Raw genomic sequence first — 16,956 nt, forward strand, 5'->3', positions numbered from 1 at the left:
AAAAGTAATGTATTGGCGTGTCAACAGCAGAGGGCAGCACTGCTGCATAAAATCCTAGAGATGAATGTTCACAGTACTGGCTGCACTACAAACTCCTAATACATATAAAAGACTGTCCGTAAGTTAAGATTGTTGCTCTTCGCAGAAAAGCTAGCACATATTTTGGATTACCACTAAGTAGTCAGTAAAGACTCCAAATAAGGCAAATGTGAAAATAAGAAAATAAAAGTACATTTATTTTCTTAACCAAGCTGTCAAGTGTGTATAACTGCTCTGACCAGCTAATTATTTTAATTGTCTTTGACAAGGCGTTGATGCCAGATCAGGTCCTGGGTGCCAAGCTAATGGGAGTACTAGTTGGCACAACACTTCTAGGAACTGTTGAGGTTGAAGGAAAACATCCACCATGGATACCATGCACACAGACGTGAAACCTCTTTAACATAGAGAGAAGCAGGAAACAACTGACTAAACAAACCCCATTACTGTGGACTTAAATGTGCCTGAATAGTTAGAAATGGGACAAGGAGCCATCATGTATTTAACAAATCTAAATCATGGCACCTGGGAGAAGCAGATAGTGTGTATACCTTTCGTTCATTTTCCTGACTGTCAAATTTTTGGAATTCAGGAAATCAAATGTTATATATCTTTGTTACATTTTCCTTGTACAGCCCTTCTTTCTTCTTTTTTTTTACAAGCAATGGCACAAAGGGCTTCGCAGCTGCCCAAATATCCAATTGACAGCCAGCCTAAACCCTCACAGAAGTGGATCTAGACAGTAATCCTTGACAAGCGAGTGCTAAACTTGTAGCCTTGCAAAGACAATAAGATGAAGATATTGTTTACCATACACTTTCCCCGTGTTTTTTTACCTTGTTTATTGGTATAATATTTTACTATACTTGCTTGATTTAGAAGCTATGAATGGAATTTGTCTTTTGTGTTAAACCTTCTTTTGGAACAGAACGGCATGAGAGTGGTCTATGTGTGGTCCATTTCATGAAGGGGGGGGGGGGGGGGGGGGGCTGAGCTTCTGACATTCAGCTATCATGATGTGGTAAAAAAAAATCTATGGAAGATGACGTGTTCTTTGGTTTGAGTCCTCTTCCTAATGCCCAGTTCATGAAATGAATCCACAGAGGCAGCAATAACGTAGCCTAGAACCCACAGGTGTGACTGGAGAAAAGAGAAAAGAGGTTAACCAATTATAAATACACATGGGCTTACTTACAACACAATCAAATAAGTGTTTACCTGGAGGCAAACAAGATGTTGATGATTATACCTCAGGGTTAGGTTTGCAACACAGGGACCAAGCTAGAGATTCAAATGAGTGATTATTACACATGATGTGTTTTCAAACAAATGCAGACAGACATACAGACAGACAGGCATACATATATACATAAATACATACATACAAATAGATGTTCTCTTCTCTTCCTGTGCATGTGACACAAGGGCTTACAAAAACATGGTGTGCTGTCTCCACAGTTGTTCACTTGACTGTTTGTTCCCAAGTTGGTTCATTGACTCTTGACAATGAGACAAACTAAAAGAGCAATGTAGATGCTGAGGCAACCCTTCACCTCACTTAAAGCCATGCTCAAGAAATAAACAAGCCATCCTGTATGGAAATAGGATGTGTGGTCAGAAGAACTTCGATTTCCTTTTCATACTAACTTTGCTTTTATACTAAAACAAACTAAGACCTTTCACGTTCTAAGCTCTTTCCTCCGGAGATCCAACAATTCATGTATGTCCTCTGTTGAGGAGTTTGGTTTCGGGCTGGTAACCTTGCAAAACATTGCCTGACTGTATGTTTATTTGTGGTTTCCAATATTCTGGGTTTTCCAATGATGGAATAGCTGTGTAATTATAGTTATAGATGCATAACTATGACAAATATGAGCTGTTTGTCTTGGTCCCAGAAGTCTGTCAACTGTTAATCAGCACCTTTACAATGCTACTGAATGTTTTCATTTTAAAGTTAAGAACAATATGTATTTGCCTCTGCCACTGAATGTCCCCCAAAAAAGTCAACACACCAGGGAAAATGTATCTATACAGCTTTTGAACTAAGGTACAGCCAGGAAAGACGCCTTAAGTCTTATTCAACACACTGGTAACTTGGTTTCCAGGTATTGTTGGACCAAGGTGGCAGATATTAATGGCTGTTAATCTATTATTACTGAGTACACAGTATTTATAGTGGTAGGTTGCTCTAAAATAGTAACAAGGCACACTTTGCTTTGCTCGCGTTCATAGCTTAAGGTCACATAAGCACCCTCCTGTAAAGCGTTTAACACTTGGTCCAGGGAAAGGCATAAGTTGAACACACAAAAGCCTTATCTAAGATTAGCACTTCAGTTTACAGATTGCCCAGAGGATGTCCCCGGTCTCCCTTAGTATGCAGGGCTTGGGACTCATAAGGAATGTACTGAATTCATGTGACGTTCCGTAAATATTCTTGAATCGCCCCAATGCCAAATGTTCGCTTATGGTCGGCAGGGGAATTTGGAAAGTTTCACAGCTTGTTTTTTCACTCGTTTGTTTTTCTTTATTTGTCTGAAATAATGCCATCTGCATTTCTGATAGGCTAAATGTGAGAAATTGTGTTTGTGTTGTTCTATGATTTATTCAACAATTTTACCATTCAACTTACACACACGCACATACACACTCATTCTTAGCTATATGCAAATCAAATGACCCCTCCAGGGATGAGGGAAGTTCTAAGGGGCATCTGGGGACATATGGGAAGAGATAGTAAGACAGTTGACTCTCTGGCCTCCCTTGTGCTGTGCATTATAATGGGCTGTGAGCCTTAGCCCCTTAAACAGCTCATCTCCTCGGAGACATCCTCACCTTATATGAGCATCAAGTCTATGAAAAAGAGCCAAATATTATTTCTGGTTATATTGCTCTAGTTTTTATTGTGTGACCAGACACAAAAGATTGCTCTGATTCAATTGGTAAGATTCAAATAACTTAGAGCAGAATTATTCACAGCAGGTTTGACTCCACCTACTATGACAGAAAGTCGGCCTCAAAGCAATAGAATCAGAACATGCTCAAAATGTGAACAGAAAACCTGGCCAGCCTTTTATTGCTTCGAAATCAATGTATATTTCGAAACCTAAATCCAACGGTTTTGTTTAATTATAGTGTTTTGCATTGGTATAGTATATATGTGTTATGTTTTTGTACAGATCAATTGCAGTAGTCATATTCTGTGGGGGTGATTGAATATCAGATGTCAACAGTGCACTCGGGTCCGCCCTCTCCTCTCTCCAGAGGTGAGTCTTATCTCCTTTGTGAGTCTACACGGAGGAGGTGCGTGTGAAGTGTTAAGACTGGGTAGACCAAAGAAGACGGCTGGACAAACGTCCATCCAAGAATTGTCCCATAACCCGGTGATGATAATGGGAAAAAGAGGAAATAACGATGTAATAGGATGCGTTGAGGAACAAATGATCAAAATGGGATAAATTCATTTCACGTCACGGGACTTCACATTTGAATTTATAAGGATTTCTCTCACATGAACTATATTCAGGTAAAATTTGGCTATATTGCCTATTGTATGTAAGAATTGTATTATGTGTAATGTGAGACTTAAATAATCGTCTCAAATTGTTTTCAAAAGTGACGAAGGATCACTCTTTTGTGATGACAGTTGCAGACGGTATTTTTACGGGTTGCACAGTTTTTTGTGACTTAATCTCCAAAGTTAAATTTGGAGTTGCCTTTATAGAATATTTTTCTTTAATCCACAACAAGAAAGTCACATCCTATAAGGCATTTGGTTTGTTGAATCTTTAGTCAATTTTCTTATCTAACAGTGAAATGGCCTGCAAGCAACGGACCACACCTGATTATTAGATTATTATAGATCATTATAAAAAGAGAGAAAATAATTAATTGTTCGGTTATGTTGTAAAAAAAAACTTACAAAAACAACAACATGCTTATTGTTAAAAAAAGCACTCTTGGTAGCCTATCAAAACTACAGCTAGCACTGCATATGCTCACCTTAATCACTTTAATCGCTTTAAGCTAGCCTACTGTCCAATAATAGCCTTGTACGTCAAAACGCACTTAAAGCATAATTGAACAAGCTGCTCAATTTTACATTTGGTTTCTGTTGTAACTATAGCCTATTTTTTTATATATATATATATATATATATATATATAAATGTTTTGCCTTATCCAAGGGGTTGACGATAAGATTTCCGTGTCTATATTTCAGTGTAAAATACTTTTCCAGAAGACCGTAGTATGCTGCACCCGAATAAATGTACAACAGAATGCCATTATTTGTCGGAATTTCAGACTGAGCATTGTTGAGTGAAAGGATCTTACTGGACTGTAAAACCATCCCCACTTTCTTTGTGACATGGCTACTGACTGTTTGGAGGGACTTGGTTCTATTACGTAATCCACACCTTGACACCATATATGTTTCTTCTCTCATCATGACCATAGCCGTGGGAGAGGCTGATTTAAAGAGAGAGAGAACGAGAGAGTGAGAGAGAGAGAGAGAGAGAGAGAGAGAGAGAGGAATGGAGGGAAAGAGGGAGAGAGAGAGAGAGAGAGAGAGAGAGAGAGAGAGAGAGAGAGAGAGAGGAATTGAGGGAAAGAGGGAGAGAAAGAGAGAGAGAGAGAGAGAGAACAGCATACCTGCATCCCTGCACAAATGCATACTGTTTATTTCCCGAGGACATCAAGAACTATTCCTATCCACAGCTGTCCGCCAGCCTGATGCCCGGACGTTGAGCCCTCACGTGTGCACCTTGACAGACAAGATGTCTGAGATGAGCAGGGAGAGGTCTCCACCCCGCCACACGCTTGCTCACACGCCTGACGACTTGGAGCAGATTGAAAGTGGCAGCAGCAGGTCCGACAGACACTTAGGCTTTTTGTGTAAAGAAGCTAAGCAGCTAAGACGGATCTTGTTCCTGGGATGGAAAGGATTTAGAAAACCAAAAGTCTCCTAGTAGATATTCTATAAATACCCAACCAACTAACAGTCAACAAATGTTTATTAAGCTGTTGACCAACCTTAATTATTATGAAGTGCTATTCATATTGAAATGATGTAATGATGCATTAGTAAAGTAATGTAGATGTACAAACTAATGTTTCTGTCCACCTGTTCCACACAGTTTAATAGACAACAGGGAAGAAGACTCTCTGAGTACAAGACCTGGCGGCATGTCCAGGTGAGTGTTTCTATTACATGCTGGGTGATGACATAGACAGAATTAGCGTCCATCATTTTTTTCCCCCACTGTAATGCAGCTATCTGCCTTTAATGGCTCACTGTAAATGTTATACTGTACACCAAGCTTGTAATGAACCACAGTCTGTGGACATGCCTCATAGTGAATTGGATGATTGGATATATATTCACATGCTGCCTCCTCCATGTAGGCTGTTGAGCTTCATGAAGAGCTGGGGTCCTAGAGGAGGGTACTCTGGGGTGCTGCCCTCAGACTCCACCATGGAGGCTCACACAGAGTTCAGAGAAGCATGGAGGGCGGAGAGCATGTCGTCTGGAAGACACTCTGACAAGCTCCGCAGGAAGAAGTGAGCCCAGACACCACAAATAGAATGTAACTTTATAAAAATTGGCATGCTGACCTGTACTGATCAGTATGATCTGTATTCCTTTTACAAGTAATGGCGGTCAGTGGCCCCTGGCAACGCTCAATATGAATAACTGCAACAACACAGACAAGTAAGTAATGAGATCCGTGGCATTGGACAAAACACTGGCACCACTGCTGCACAGACTAAAGCCATCCCTTGCTGCCCTCTGCTGGCAAGTTAATTACTGCACACTTTCAGTAGTTGAACGTTTGTGAACGTTTGTGAATGTTGTCCCTAGAAAAGATGACAAAAAAGACGAGAAAAAAGACGACAAGAAGGAGGAGAAGAAAGATGACAAAAAAGACGCAAAGAAGGATGACAAGAAAGCGGACAAGAAGGATGAGAAAAAGAAAGAGGAACCCCCGTAAGTGCGGTCTCACATGACCGTTACGCAAGTGTTACACACGTGGGACTGCAATCTGAAATTCTGTGAGAGGTTGAAATATTCAGAACTGTTTTGGGATTGTGAAATTGAAATAACAGTTTAACCAGGTCCTGAATGTTTATTTTGTTAGAAGCTGTTGTCATTAAAGCCATAGAAATAAAATAATCTCTGGGTTTTACCTTTCAGAAAAGAGGTGTGGATCATGGACCCCGCCACTGATATGTACTACAGATGGCTGACCCTTGTTTCTGTACCCGTGTTCTACAATCTAATGTTTTTGGTGCCAAGGTCTGCATCAGACTAAATTCACGCTTCAGTATTTCAGTAGGCCCTCTGCTGATGAATTTTTGAATGACCAGTTTTTGCCTTGCAGGGCCTGCTTCAACGATTTACAGACAAACTACCGAACGACGTGGCTTGCTCTGGATTATATTTCAGACGCAATCTACTTAGTTGACACTTTTGTGAGATCCAGGACAGGTATGATTCTTGTCAGGGGATTGAGGGGATTCATTCCATTATTTATTCAAGTACATAAACATATTTTACTTCCCTTCAGTTTAGTACAGGAGATAATATGCCTTCCAAGGAAGGACAACACAAAATCCCAAAACATTGTGTAATTGACCTTTCAAATGCAATCCACAGGTTTTCTAGAACAAGGATTGCTTGTGAAGGACCAGAAGACACTACTAGACTTCTACAAAAAGACACCCCAATTCAAACATGACATGATATCATTATTTCCCACTGACTTCGTTTTTTTAATAATTGGTATTGACAACCCGGAATTACGATTTAATCGGCTTTTCAGGATGGCACGTCTTTTTGAGTTTTTTGACAGGACGGAAACGCGTACCAACTTCCCAAACATTTTCCGAATCTCCAACCTTGTTCTTTACATCATTATCATCATTCACTGGAACGCTTGTGTCTATTTTGCCATCTCCAAAACTCTCGGTTTCGGATCAGACACTTGGGTGTATCCAAACATCAGCCATCCCGAGCACGGGCGACTGGCCAGAAAGTACATCTACTGCCTTTACTGGTCCACACTCACCTTGACCACTATTGGAGAAACGCCACCTCCTGTTAGAGACATCGAGTACCTGTTTGTGACGTGCGATTTCCTCACTGGAGTGCTGATCTTTGCTACCATTGTGGGTAATGTTGGTGCCATGATATCCAACATGAACGCCGCCCGTGCAGAGTTCCAGTCCAAGATCGACTCCATCAAGCAGTACATGGAGTTCCGTAAAGTCACCAAGGACATGGAGACCAGGGTGGTCAAGTGGTTCGACTACCTGTGGACGGAGAAGAAGACGTGCGACGAGAAGGAGGTGCTGAAGAACCTTCCGGACAAGCTGAAGGCCGAGATCGCTATTAACGTGCATCTGGAGACGCTGAGCAAGGTGCGCATCTTCCAGGACTGCGAAGCCGGCCTGCTGATCCAGCTGGTGCTGAAGCTGCAGCCTCAGGTCTTCAGTCCTGGGGACTACATCTGCAAGAAGGGCGACATCGGCAGAGAAATGTATATCATCAAGGCAGGGAAGCTGGCCGTGGTGGCGGACGACGGAGTCACTCAGTTTGTAGTTCTCGGTGACGGCGCCTACTTTGGAGAAATCAGCATCCTGGGTATCAAGGGGAGCAAGGCAGGCAATCGAAGAACGGCCAACATCCGGAGTGTAGGCTACTCAGACCTCTTTGCCCTCTCCAAGGATGATCTGATGTCGGCGCTGACTGAGTACCCAGACGCTAAAGGAGCGCTGGAGGACAAGGGGAGGGCCATCTTGATGAAGGACAACCTCATTGACGAAGCATTGGCCAATGCCGGTGCCGATGCTAAAGATATGGAAGATAAAGTCAACTTTCTTGAGAGCAGCTATGAGCTCATGCAGCTGAAGTTTACCAAGCTGATGGCAGAGTACACTAACTACCAGAACAAAATCAAGCAGCGGATCACTAACATGGAGAACAGGGTCAAACCCCTGAGAGTTGAGGACAAATAGGTGCATGGCCGTATTACCTAAATACAGGAGACACTACTTCAATCTACTCACTTCATGTCTTCATAGCGTGTGAGGCTTTCATAGTGGCTCATACTCAGACACAAAGGGCGGGGCAAAACCCAACCTATCTCCGTCACAGCCACCTATCTCCGTCAGATCACAGACGGTTGATATAACCTGCATTCTGTTACTCAGCTGGTACGATGCAAGACAAAGTAATTAATACATAAAACACTCAGAGACTGCAGGTAGGTCTGTTCTGATATCTTAAATTGATTTAGCTAGTGTTGCTGTTGTTGCTAAATTCAATAAATTCGAGGGGGCAGAGCTTCAGCTCCTTCAGGCGACACAATTTCAAAGCCTAATTTAACATACTTGTCAGTGTTTTTTTTCATCCAAATTTGGATGGGTAGTAACACATTCTTCTGTGGCGTGATGAACTTCAAACTCATTTTCAGTTCTGCTTTACAGCCACTTTAAACCCAGATGTACATACTAGAGTAAGTGCAAATATGTATGCAATACAAGTCTCATTAAAACCTTTACTATTAGTCTCAGAAACAGCAAAATGTTATTTAAGTTTTTAGAACCAATGGTGGCATTTTCATTAAATATTCTTATTACATCACCAGTGTAAAAATGTATCAAATTACATACTTTAAAACAATGTCTAAATAAAAATGGTTTTTATTCAATTAGGTATTGCTTCCTTTATTGACCAATAACTTATATATATACAATGATTTACATTCCTGTGAAATCATTTAGAGACATACTGTACAAAATCTGGTTGAAATAAATTCTCTAAACAAGTACCAAGTTGGAAAAGAGCAGTCACTTTTATTTAGCATGTTTTCACAACACTTGATACTTTGTCTCTCATCAATTATTTTTTTGTGTGTCAATTCTTACCCACCTCCAACCAACAAACTGCTTCCTCCCCTTCCAGAGTTCAAGATGAACGTTTCACCTTTGACTTTCACTTGGCCCTAGAGTCCTTAAATCCTGTTCAGGTGAGCAGCATCTTCAGCAGTACAAAACAGAGGTACAAAGAAATGAGGGACAGTGGAAAGCAAAAAAAAAAAAAAAAAAAAAAAAGACAGCGATGGAAAGAGAGAAAGGCTCAGGGGAAAAAAGGGTTTGAAATTCTGTACTGTTTGAGGCCAGGCTCTTCACAATCAGCCCTGAGCACCTTGTAGTGGCATACCGTCAGCTAACTGAAAGCTGTCTTCCCAGATGGACAGACTGAATGAAGACAGAATCAAGGATCAACTTAATCCTTTAAGCAGTGATTAAATCCCTATCACACTGTCCAAACCCTAAAATAGACATTAACATAACTGCCAGTGCTGAAAAGGAATTTCACAGTTGGCTTTCCAATCAACAGTACCAAAAAAATTAACAAAAAAAAAGTGCCGCCATAAGAGTAATTTACAGAGACGCATCCTACAGATCAGTGACCACAGGGACCAAAGCTCAGTAACGCTTGGCAAATGTAGAATTGTTCTCACACACAATGCCTTGGTTGGAGGGTGCTGCTCTAGCTACAGCTGGGATATACGAGTTCAGTCTACATTTGGATATCCAGATATATCGAATAAATTGTATTCTGGTGAGAACTGCACTGAGGAATTACAATACTGGTTTTGAAACGGTCAACACAGGAAGACTTTAGAAGAAACCAAAAAAAACAATCATGGCAACTTGCGCCCCCCCCCAAAAAAAAATTAAATAACATTCTGAAAATGTCTAAGTGCACTTACAACAGCTCTGACAGGATTTGAATCGTCTTCCGTTTTGAATGAGGATAGATGTTTGAAAAATGAAATGGAACTTCAGAAACATTTTTTAACCATGAAAAACTGCAATTGATAGACCACGGTTGCAAGCCAAGTGACTATTAAAAATGAGGAAGATAGGATTTCGAGGCGCCGCAGACTACTCAAATTTCTATTACCGTTAATAGTCAAAACCGCTGCTGATTATCAGGGAGGGAGGTTCAGGTGGAGTTACATTGAGGACAAACAGTGCAGGGGGGGGGGTTGCATGAATACAACAGATATCATACAAAGGGCAAGGGTCTTGTTTATTTGTTTGTTCATTTTCCCAAATCACATCAAATAAACCCAGTCCTTGCCTTCCAACCAAATAAAAATGGGACAATCCAGGCAGGCGTGAAAAAATAACTGATTTCAACCTTAAAATAAATAATAATAAGGGGGAAAAGAAATCCTCTCTGTACAAAGAAACCAAAATAAATGTGTGGGTGTAGAACTCATTCACACAACGTGGTGGCGGGGGCTGTCGGAACACATTCATGTTTCTCTGCTGCAACTGATCTGGGAGGACTACTAGAGCGCTCTACCTTACGAACCATTTCTTGCTTATTTTCTGATCTTTCGGAATCTGTCATGATCGGTGTTGTCATAGTTTCTTTTTCAGATAATAAGGGGGCGGGGCGAACATGGGGCATTCTGAAAAGGAGTCCTTTTGCAGTGTATGTGGGCACGGCCTCAGAGCATGCCGAACCCTTTGGCGTAGGTGATGGCTTTGAGCAGTCTCTCTTTCAGCTTCTCCCTGGTGCTGTACTCTGGAAGCAGCAGCACGTTGAAGCAGGTGTGAGACGTGGGTAACCTGAAACATGACAACGGGGGTCAGACAGGCGGACAAGGAGAGCTGTTCCAACTCAAATCGGACCCCTGACACGTTTAGTAACATCTTCATGCTCTGCCTAATCAGTTTCCGTTTGTTTTCCTAAACAAAACTGTAACCCCCCAAAAAAACAACAACTCAAGAACCATAAAGTGAATGAAAACCATAACGACTCAAATCACAGCAAATGCAGGCACGACGTCCCTTTAAAAAGATGGTTTTTGAAAAGTGGGAGAAAGAAATACAGAATTTCACAAACAAAAGCTGCTCACCTGTCTGTGTCGGGGCCGTTCTTGGCGATGATCATCTTGAGCTTGCCCAGGCCTCCCACAGGGGCGCGGTCTGTGCCTGTGGTGAACTGCAGGAACAGCCTCTTCTGCTCCTCACCGAACAAGTGCAACGTCTCCCAGAACTCCCTGACGCAGCACAAAGTGGACACGCGCAGGGTTCCCGTGTCACAGGGTTGGTTTTTAAAGCAGTCACCATCAACAATACATTTTGGTGTTCACTGACTGATTTTGATGAGGTGAAAGATTGGAGAAAATCTAATCTTACTTGATGATCCGGGAATCTCTGTTATAGCCTCCGTCATACTCTGTCGTTTCTTCAAGTGCTTGAAAGTCTAGGTTCTTAAAAGAGAGAGGGATAGATTTGGGGGTGAATGGTGAACACCGGACATACAAAAGAAAAAAAAATAAAAGTGGAGAAAAAAAAAAAAAGTGCGTCTGGCTTTCATCTCACCCTGCTTCCACAGATGAGCAGCTCTATCTCCTCCGGCCGAAATAAATATTTCAGAGGCGACTCGTTGGTGACCATGTGAAAGCCTCTCCTGAAGGCTTTGAACTGCTTCTCCACACTCTTGTTGAGCATGTGCTCTGCATACTGAGCCACAAAGTCCTAGACAACATCAAGAGGAGTTAGGGTGCTCACATCCTTTTGTACTGGTGACTAACAAGACCCATTCTTTTCCATATCAAAATACTTCCATTTAACTGGCGCCATCACTTTCAGTAAGCTTAAGGATGGGCAAGACACTATTAGACAGGGGTACACCACATGTATAGGATGGTAGGACTTGTAAAAAAGGGATCACAATTCGTGTCGTACTTTTCTGTTGTCATTGGTGACCGGGATCTTGTCTCCATTTTCCCTTAAGTCGTGCATGAGGGGGTTCCCGAAGAGGTCCGACTGGGTGATCTGGAAGGTGATCATCATGTCGTCTTCCACGTTGCCCTCGTAATCTAGCAGCTCATTAAGACTCTGGAACAAAACCTGCGCACACACACACACACACACAGTGAGGGTTCCCCTAATGGTACACAGTAACCGGAATGTAAGGATTCTTTGAAGATGAGCCCTATGAATATTTCTGTAAAGGGCCAAGCACAAATCTAGAGGGATTTCCACTACACTTTTAACCTGACGGATCAGTTGTGAAGAAGATAATGGTGTAACATGTGTGAGGAAAGGAACTTACTGGATTTGAGTCTGCGAGGTCCCTGAAGGTTCCTTTCTTGCCCATGAGCTTTCTGTAGACCACCATGGGGAAGTGAACATCCAGGATGCAGTTGTTGTATATGGCCAGGCCCAGGACTATGCCGATGAGGGTGAACTGACCCTCGTTCTCGAACGAGGAAGGGTTGAACCAAAACAACTTTGTGCGCTCATCATATGTGAACATTCCTGAGAAGGAGGAAATGGTGACAGGCAGGGAGACCAGAGTACTCAGATAAAAGCAAACTGCTGTCAAAGGTATTGCATTCAATAATGAAACTGGACAGGTGGCACTTAATCGAATCTTTATCAAGACAATATGATACTTGTGAGGCTTAAAAGTGCATAACAATTTTGTATTTTCCAAAAAATTACATTAAATCAATTGAAGTACAAACAATATGCAACTGCTCACCGATATCTGGGTTAAAGATCTCCTCCACCACCAGCTGAAAGAACTCTTTGGAAACGCCACCTTCATCTACACCTTGCTCTCCTTCAAATTCCACATACAGCTGCTTCTTCAAGTCTGCAGGATTCTCCATGGCTATCATCTCAAGCTATAACACAAGTACGCAGTTTAACAGTCGGTATGAGAAAGTACTGAAAATATTTTGTTCAACAGAATGTGCATGTTGTTTAATGGTGTTTTAAAATACACAAAAATGTATGAAAATATACAACTTTTATGAGGTCAGTTCATTTGATGGCCATACCCAATTTAAAGACATTGGCTGGTCTACTCTATGATGACCCTCTCTTGTGTAAGCAGGATAAAAAATTAAATAAAAATACATGCTTACCCGATAGCAACAGATGATAAACTAATAATGCCACGATGGCAGATTGAAAATTGCCTCGCTACGGTGAGATTTTGATCAATTTGCCATCTAGCTATGCTGGCAACACAAGTCTCACTCAGGGGATCAAGAACAAGAATTTTAGTTGTGAAAGCAGTGACATTACTGAGCAATTCACCTGTACACAGTTGTCTGGTCTTGCCAAAACATTTTCTGTGTATATCTACTGTCTTAACGAAACAATCAATCCCAAAGTCAATGTTTTGTAGCACTTCCACAGAAGCAGACACAGCTGTCACGACTAGTTAGTAAGGTCTGACAACCTACTTCAGCCACATAGCTTCATTAAAGTCAGCCTGTCAGTAATGCCCCATCAGGGGAAAGAGGGAAATTCAAAATTCAAGGAGAAGAGAAGCCTGAACAGACAGACAAGGCACAGGGACCTCCCAAATAACCCAGCACACGCTTACCCTGACCAGGGCATCATCGATGATGTGGTCCCTGCGAACCTTCAGCCTCAGGTAGGGGTTGAGCTGCTGGCCCTGCACCAGGCTGTACAGCACGGTGATGCGCCGCTCGCTGTACATGCGGATGCGGTTATCGTAGTACAGGCCCAGGTTTTTGGTGACGGCGTTGAGGATGAACGGGCAGGTCATGAAGGAGAATTTGTTCTCGGTCTCCACCTTGAAAAAGGTGTAGTCCTTGTCCATCTCAAGCACCTCGTTCAGCGGCTCGTTGACAAACTCCTCGAAGGGGATGAGCGGCCGCCGGCAGTCGTTGGTGCGGATGCCCAGCTCCGTCTCCAGGGGGTCCACCCGGGGGCCCTTCTTGTTCCGGCGCTCCTCCCCCAGCAGCTCCTGCAGGGTCAGCTCGCTGGACTCGGGGATGGGCTCGTCGTCCTCCTCCTCGTTGTGCTCCATGTCCAGGTCCCCGCCCAGGACGTTTGCATAGTAGACGATCTTCAAGCACTTGGTGGCGGCCACCACCGCGTCGTCGTCGTTCACCAGGTTGCGGTTGCTGAACTCGTTGCTGATCACCTTGTAGGTGATGAGCTGCTGGAAGGTCTCCATCATGCGGCGGATCTGCTCGGCGCTGTAGCGCGACCACAGGCGGGCCAGCTTGGCCAGGGCCGGCAACGGCAGCTTGCTCATGGCCTTGCAGAACTGGGGCAGGGCGATCTCCAGGTACTCTGGGCTGTGGAGGTTGCTGTTTTCCATGACGATGACAAACAGATTCAGGTAGTTAGGGTCCCGGGAATAAACGTTGTGGTACGTCAGATCGCATTCGACGTTCGGTGACAAGTAAACCAGAGCGTTGAGAAAGGCCGCTTCGATTTTCTCGTTTGAAAGCAGGCGACAGTAGACCCGGCGGATGGCGTCGATGTCCACCGACACCTCGTCGGGGCCCAGCTTCTGGACGTCGCTGTCCCCTGTGGAGGCGCCTTCCCCCAGCCTGGAGGACGAGGAGGAGGCTGGGGAGTCCTCCTCCATGGCTGTGGCCGAGCAGGCCGCCGCCTCTTTCTCGTCCTCGTCCTTGTCCTCGTCCTTTCCCTGGAGGGACTTGAGCTCCTCCTTGGTGTGGGGTTTGGACCTCCGGAAGCTCTGCACCAGGCCCTCCGCGCTGGAGAACACCCGGCCGATGACGCGAATGAGGGGGGAGAAGTCCTCCTTCTCCCCGCAGATGTCGAGGATCTCGTACACCTTCTCCTCTGTCAGATAACTGACGTCTGAGGACACAAGCAAAGGGATTCGGTTGACGTGACATTGGCGCATACGCGCATTCACAAAAGGCCCGATGCCCCAAGACTCACCTTTGAAGTCCTCCCTCACAAAATGCATGTCCTTGTGGTTCATTTTCCTGTTGCTGCATGCAGAGTTGTTGTGGTTGCTGCTCTCCAGGTAGGCAGAAGTGGTGCCTTTCTTTGACGGGTGGGGGTCGCACAGCTTGGCGTTGATCTTGTAGAGCTCCAGGGCCTTGACAGCCGCTGCATTGTTGTCCATGCGGTGGAAACCCAAGGATGAGGCACACCATGCATTTGAGCAGGAGTCATTGCCACAGCCCTCGGTTAACTGGTGGTAGTAGCGCTCTATTAGATGCTTGGCGGCTGCACGCTTCCTACATGGAGTGATCAGAGAAGAGCAGTGAGGTAACAAAACGATGATGTTGATGGTGTCAGTAACACTCACAATGAAGCCAAACGGCATTTTAGAACAGTACATCCATGTATATTTATGATTTTTGGACAAGCAATTACATTGGGAGGAGGCAGACAGAGAAGAGAAATATATGCCCACTTTCCACACATTTAAATCCAGGAAGGACATCTTCTTTAGCTTAAGGTATCTAATCATTCACACGTACACTGCTGTACGGAAGAATTACTTGCAACAACTCCCACTACTGATGTACTGTAACTACCGGTAGCTAGCTTGCTACAAACTGAAACCCACTAAATTACATTGATATATATTACAACATGCACTTACATTCGGCTTGCTTCAGGGTTTTCTATGTCAGACTCGTCTTGTGCTCTACAATGATCAAACGAAAAAGTTCACGTTAATTATGACTATTTGTCAAGTTTAACCTAATTCTGCATTGACTGTCATTTAGCAACCCAGCGTAAGATGCTAACAGTAGGCTAAGAGACAACCGAGACAGATAGCCATCAATACGTGCCAGCTGAGTTCCAATCCTGATTATAGTGTTATTCCAACCCGCGATACCAGGCCGAATCGGGAGATGATGACAGTGCAGCTCTGTACAGTTGGTTGGCTGACCAAGCTATGCAAGGTAGTTAGCTAGCTGTCGGTTAGTTAGCCCTGATAGAATAACAGTTGATGTGGACATACATGGAGCTACACAGCTAACTTCCAGTGTCAGGCGTTTATACACAGCTAACCAGCCAGCAACTATTTGAATTGCTAGCAGTGTGCGTTAGCTAGACAGGCCAGTACAAGCTACTGTAGCTAGCGTGAGGCCCAACTGAAAAAGGTACCGTCGTTAGCGACGTAGCTAGCTAGTCAGCACCACTACTGCACTTTGCATCACGTCGCTAGCTAGTATTAGTCAACCACACTGAAAATAAAAGACTGGGAACTCTGCATTACTGCGGTTAAAGTACAACCCTCCGTCTTTTCAATTTCCACGACACAAATTTCCCCAAGCCGACCTGTCGTATCCTCCTGCAGGGGTAGTCTCGGCCTGTGGTGGCGCACACTCACAGTCCTCGTTCTCGTCGGAATTCATACGAGACTTGATCCCTCAGTTGTTTGTGATTCCGTCTTGTATATAGGAAAGTATAATTTCCCCACAGAACAAATACAGTTTCAGACCAAGTTTGTATTCAAGCTAAACGCGGTAGCCAGCTCTGCACAATATTTTACAGTTCGGAACTTCATTTGTGGCCTATTCCATGCTCTATTCTCTTTCTGATGTTTACAGCCATCTTGACTCAACCCTGACAGAAGTGAACACACCAGTAGGGGACACATCCCAGAATGCATTGTTGGGACTGAATGTTTTGTTCAAACTTGGGTGATTTCCCACACTTTTTGTGCAAACCTGCTGGCTGATGTGATCCAGCTAATATGCCACAAATGATCAAATGTATAACAAATGTATGTAGAAGTTTCGTTTCCGATAGTTTTTTTTTCAGTTCTATTGTTCTGGAATTATGTTCAGTAATTGCGTTTGTTGTAGGCCTATATCATTGATTTGAGTTCATCTGTAAAATATCCCTCTGCCTTTGAGTTTCCTTATTTTTTCTCTTATGGGACGGTACGGATATCCCCGATGAATGTCAACCAATTACTATTTATTGTAGATTTACACACTGCATAATTGCAAGATAGTTGGAGATATGCATTACCTTTATAGTTTGTTGTATCTTTATCATATCTTGAAGGGTTTGCTGAGATAACTAGGCTACCCTACCAGTTAACATCCTTCATTTA

The 16,956-nt window shown here is 43.4% G+C and overlaps 2 protein-coding genes across 2 annotated transcripts; one reads left to right on the forward strand and one right to left on the reverse strand.

Annotated features, from left to right (window-relative positions):
- Positions 1–4,813: 4,813 nt before the first annotated feature.
- On the forward strand, positions 4,814–8,078 carry LOC136966208 (cyclic nucleotide-gated channel cone photoreceptor subunit alpha-like). Its single transcript, XM_067260653.1, has 8 exons — positions 4,814–4,905; positions 5,174–5,230; positions 5,442–5,597; positions 5,689–5,748; positions 5,899–6,024; positions 6,232–6,333; positions 6,419–6,525; positions 6,694–8,078. Exons 1-8 carry the CDS (start codon positions 4,814–4,816, stop codon positions 8,052–8,054), a joined length of 2,061 nt encoding a protein of 686 aa, XP_067116754.1. The 3' UTR covers positions 8,055–8,078.
- Positions 8,079–8,870: 792 nt separating this feature from the next.
- On the reverse strand, positions 8,871–16,458 carry LOC136966204 (ubiquitin-protein ligase E3A-like). Its single transcript, XM_067260650.1, has 11 exons — positions 16,173–16,458; positions 15,487–15,531; positions 14,811–15,115; positions 13,471–14,726; positions 12,616–12,760; positions 12,184–12,389; positions 11,814–11,978; positions 11,448–11,603; positions 11,262–11,335; positions 10,979–11,122; positions 8,871–10,688 (listed from the first exon to the last, which is right to left on the reverse strand). The coding sequence occupies exons 1-11, from the start codon at positions 16,247–16,249 to the stop codon at positions 10,568–10,570; spliced, it is 2,694 nt and encodes an 897-aa protein (XP_067116751.1). The 5' UTR covers positions 16,250–16,458; the 3' UTR covers positions 8,871–10,567.
- Between the last annotated feature and the right edge of the window lie 498 nt (positions 16,459–16,956).

Source organism: Osmerus mordax, chromosome 22 (genome assembly GCF_038355195.1).
Source record: "Osmerus mordax isolate fOsmMor3 chromosome 22, fOsmMor3.pri, whole genome shotgun sequence".
NCBI lineage: Eukaryota > Metazoa > Chordata > Actinopteri > Osmeriformes > Osmeridae > Osmerus > Osmerus mordax.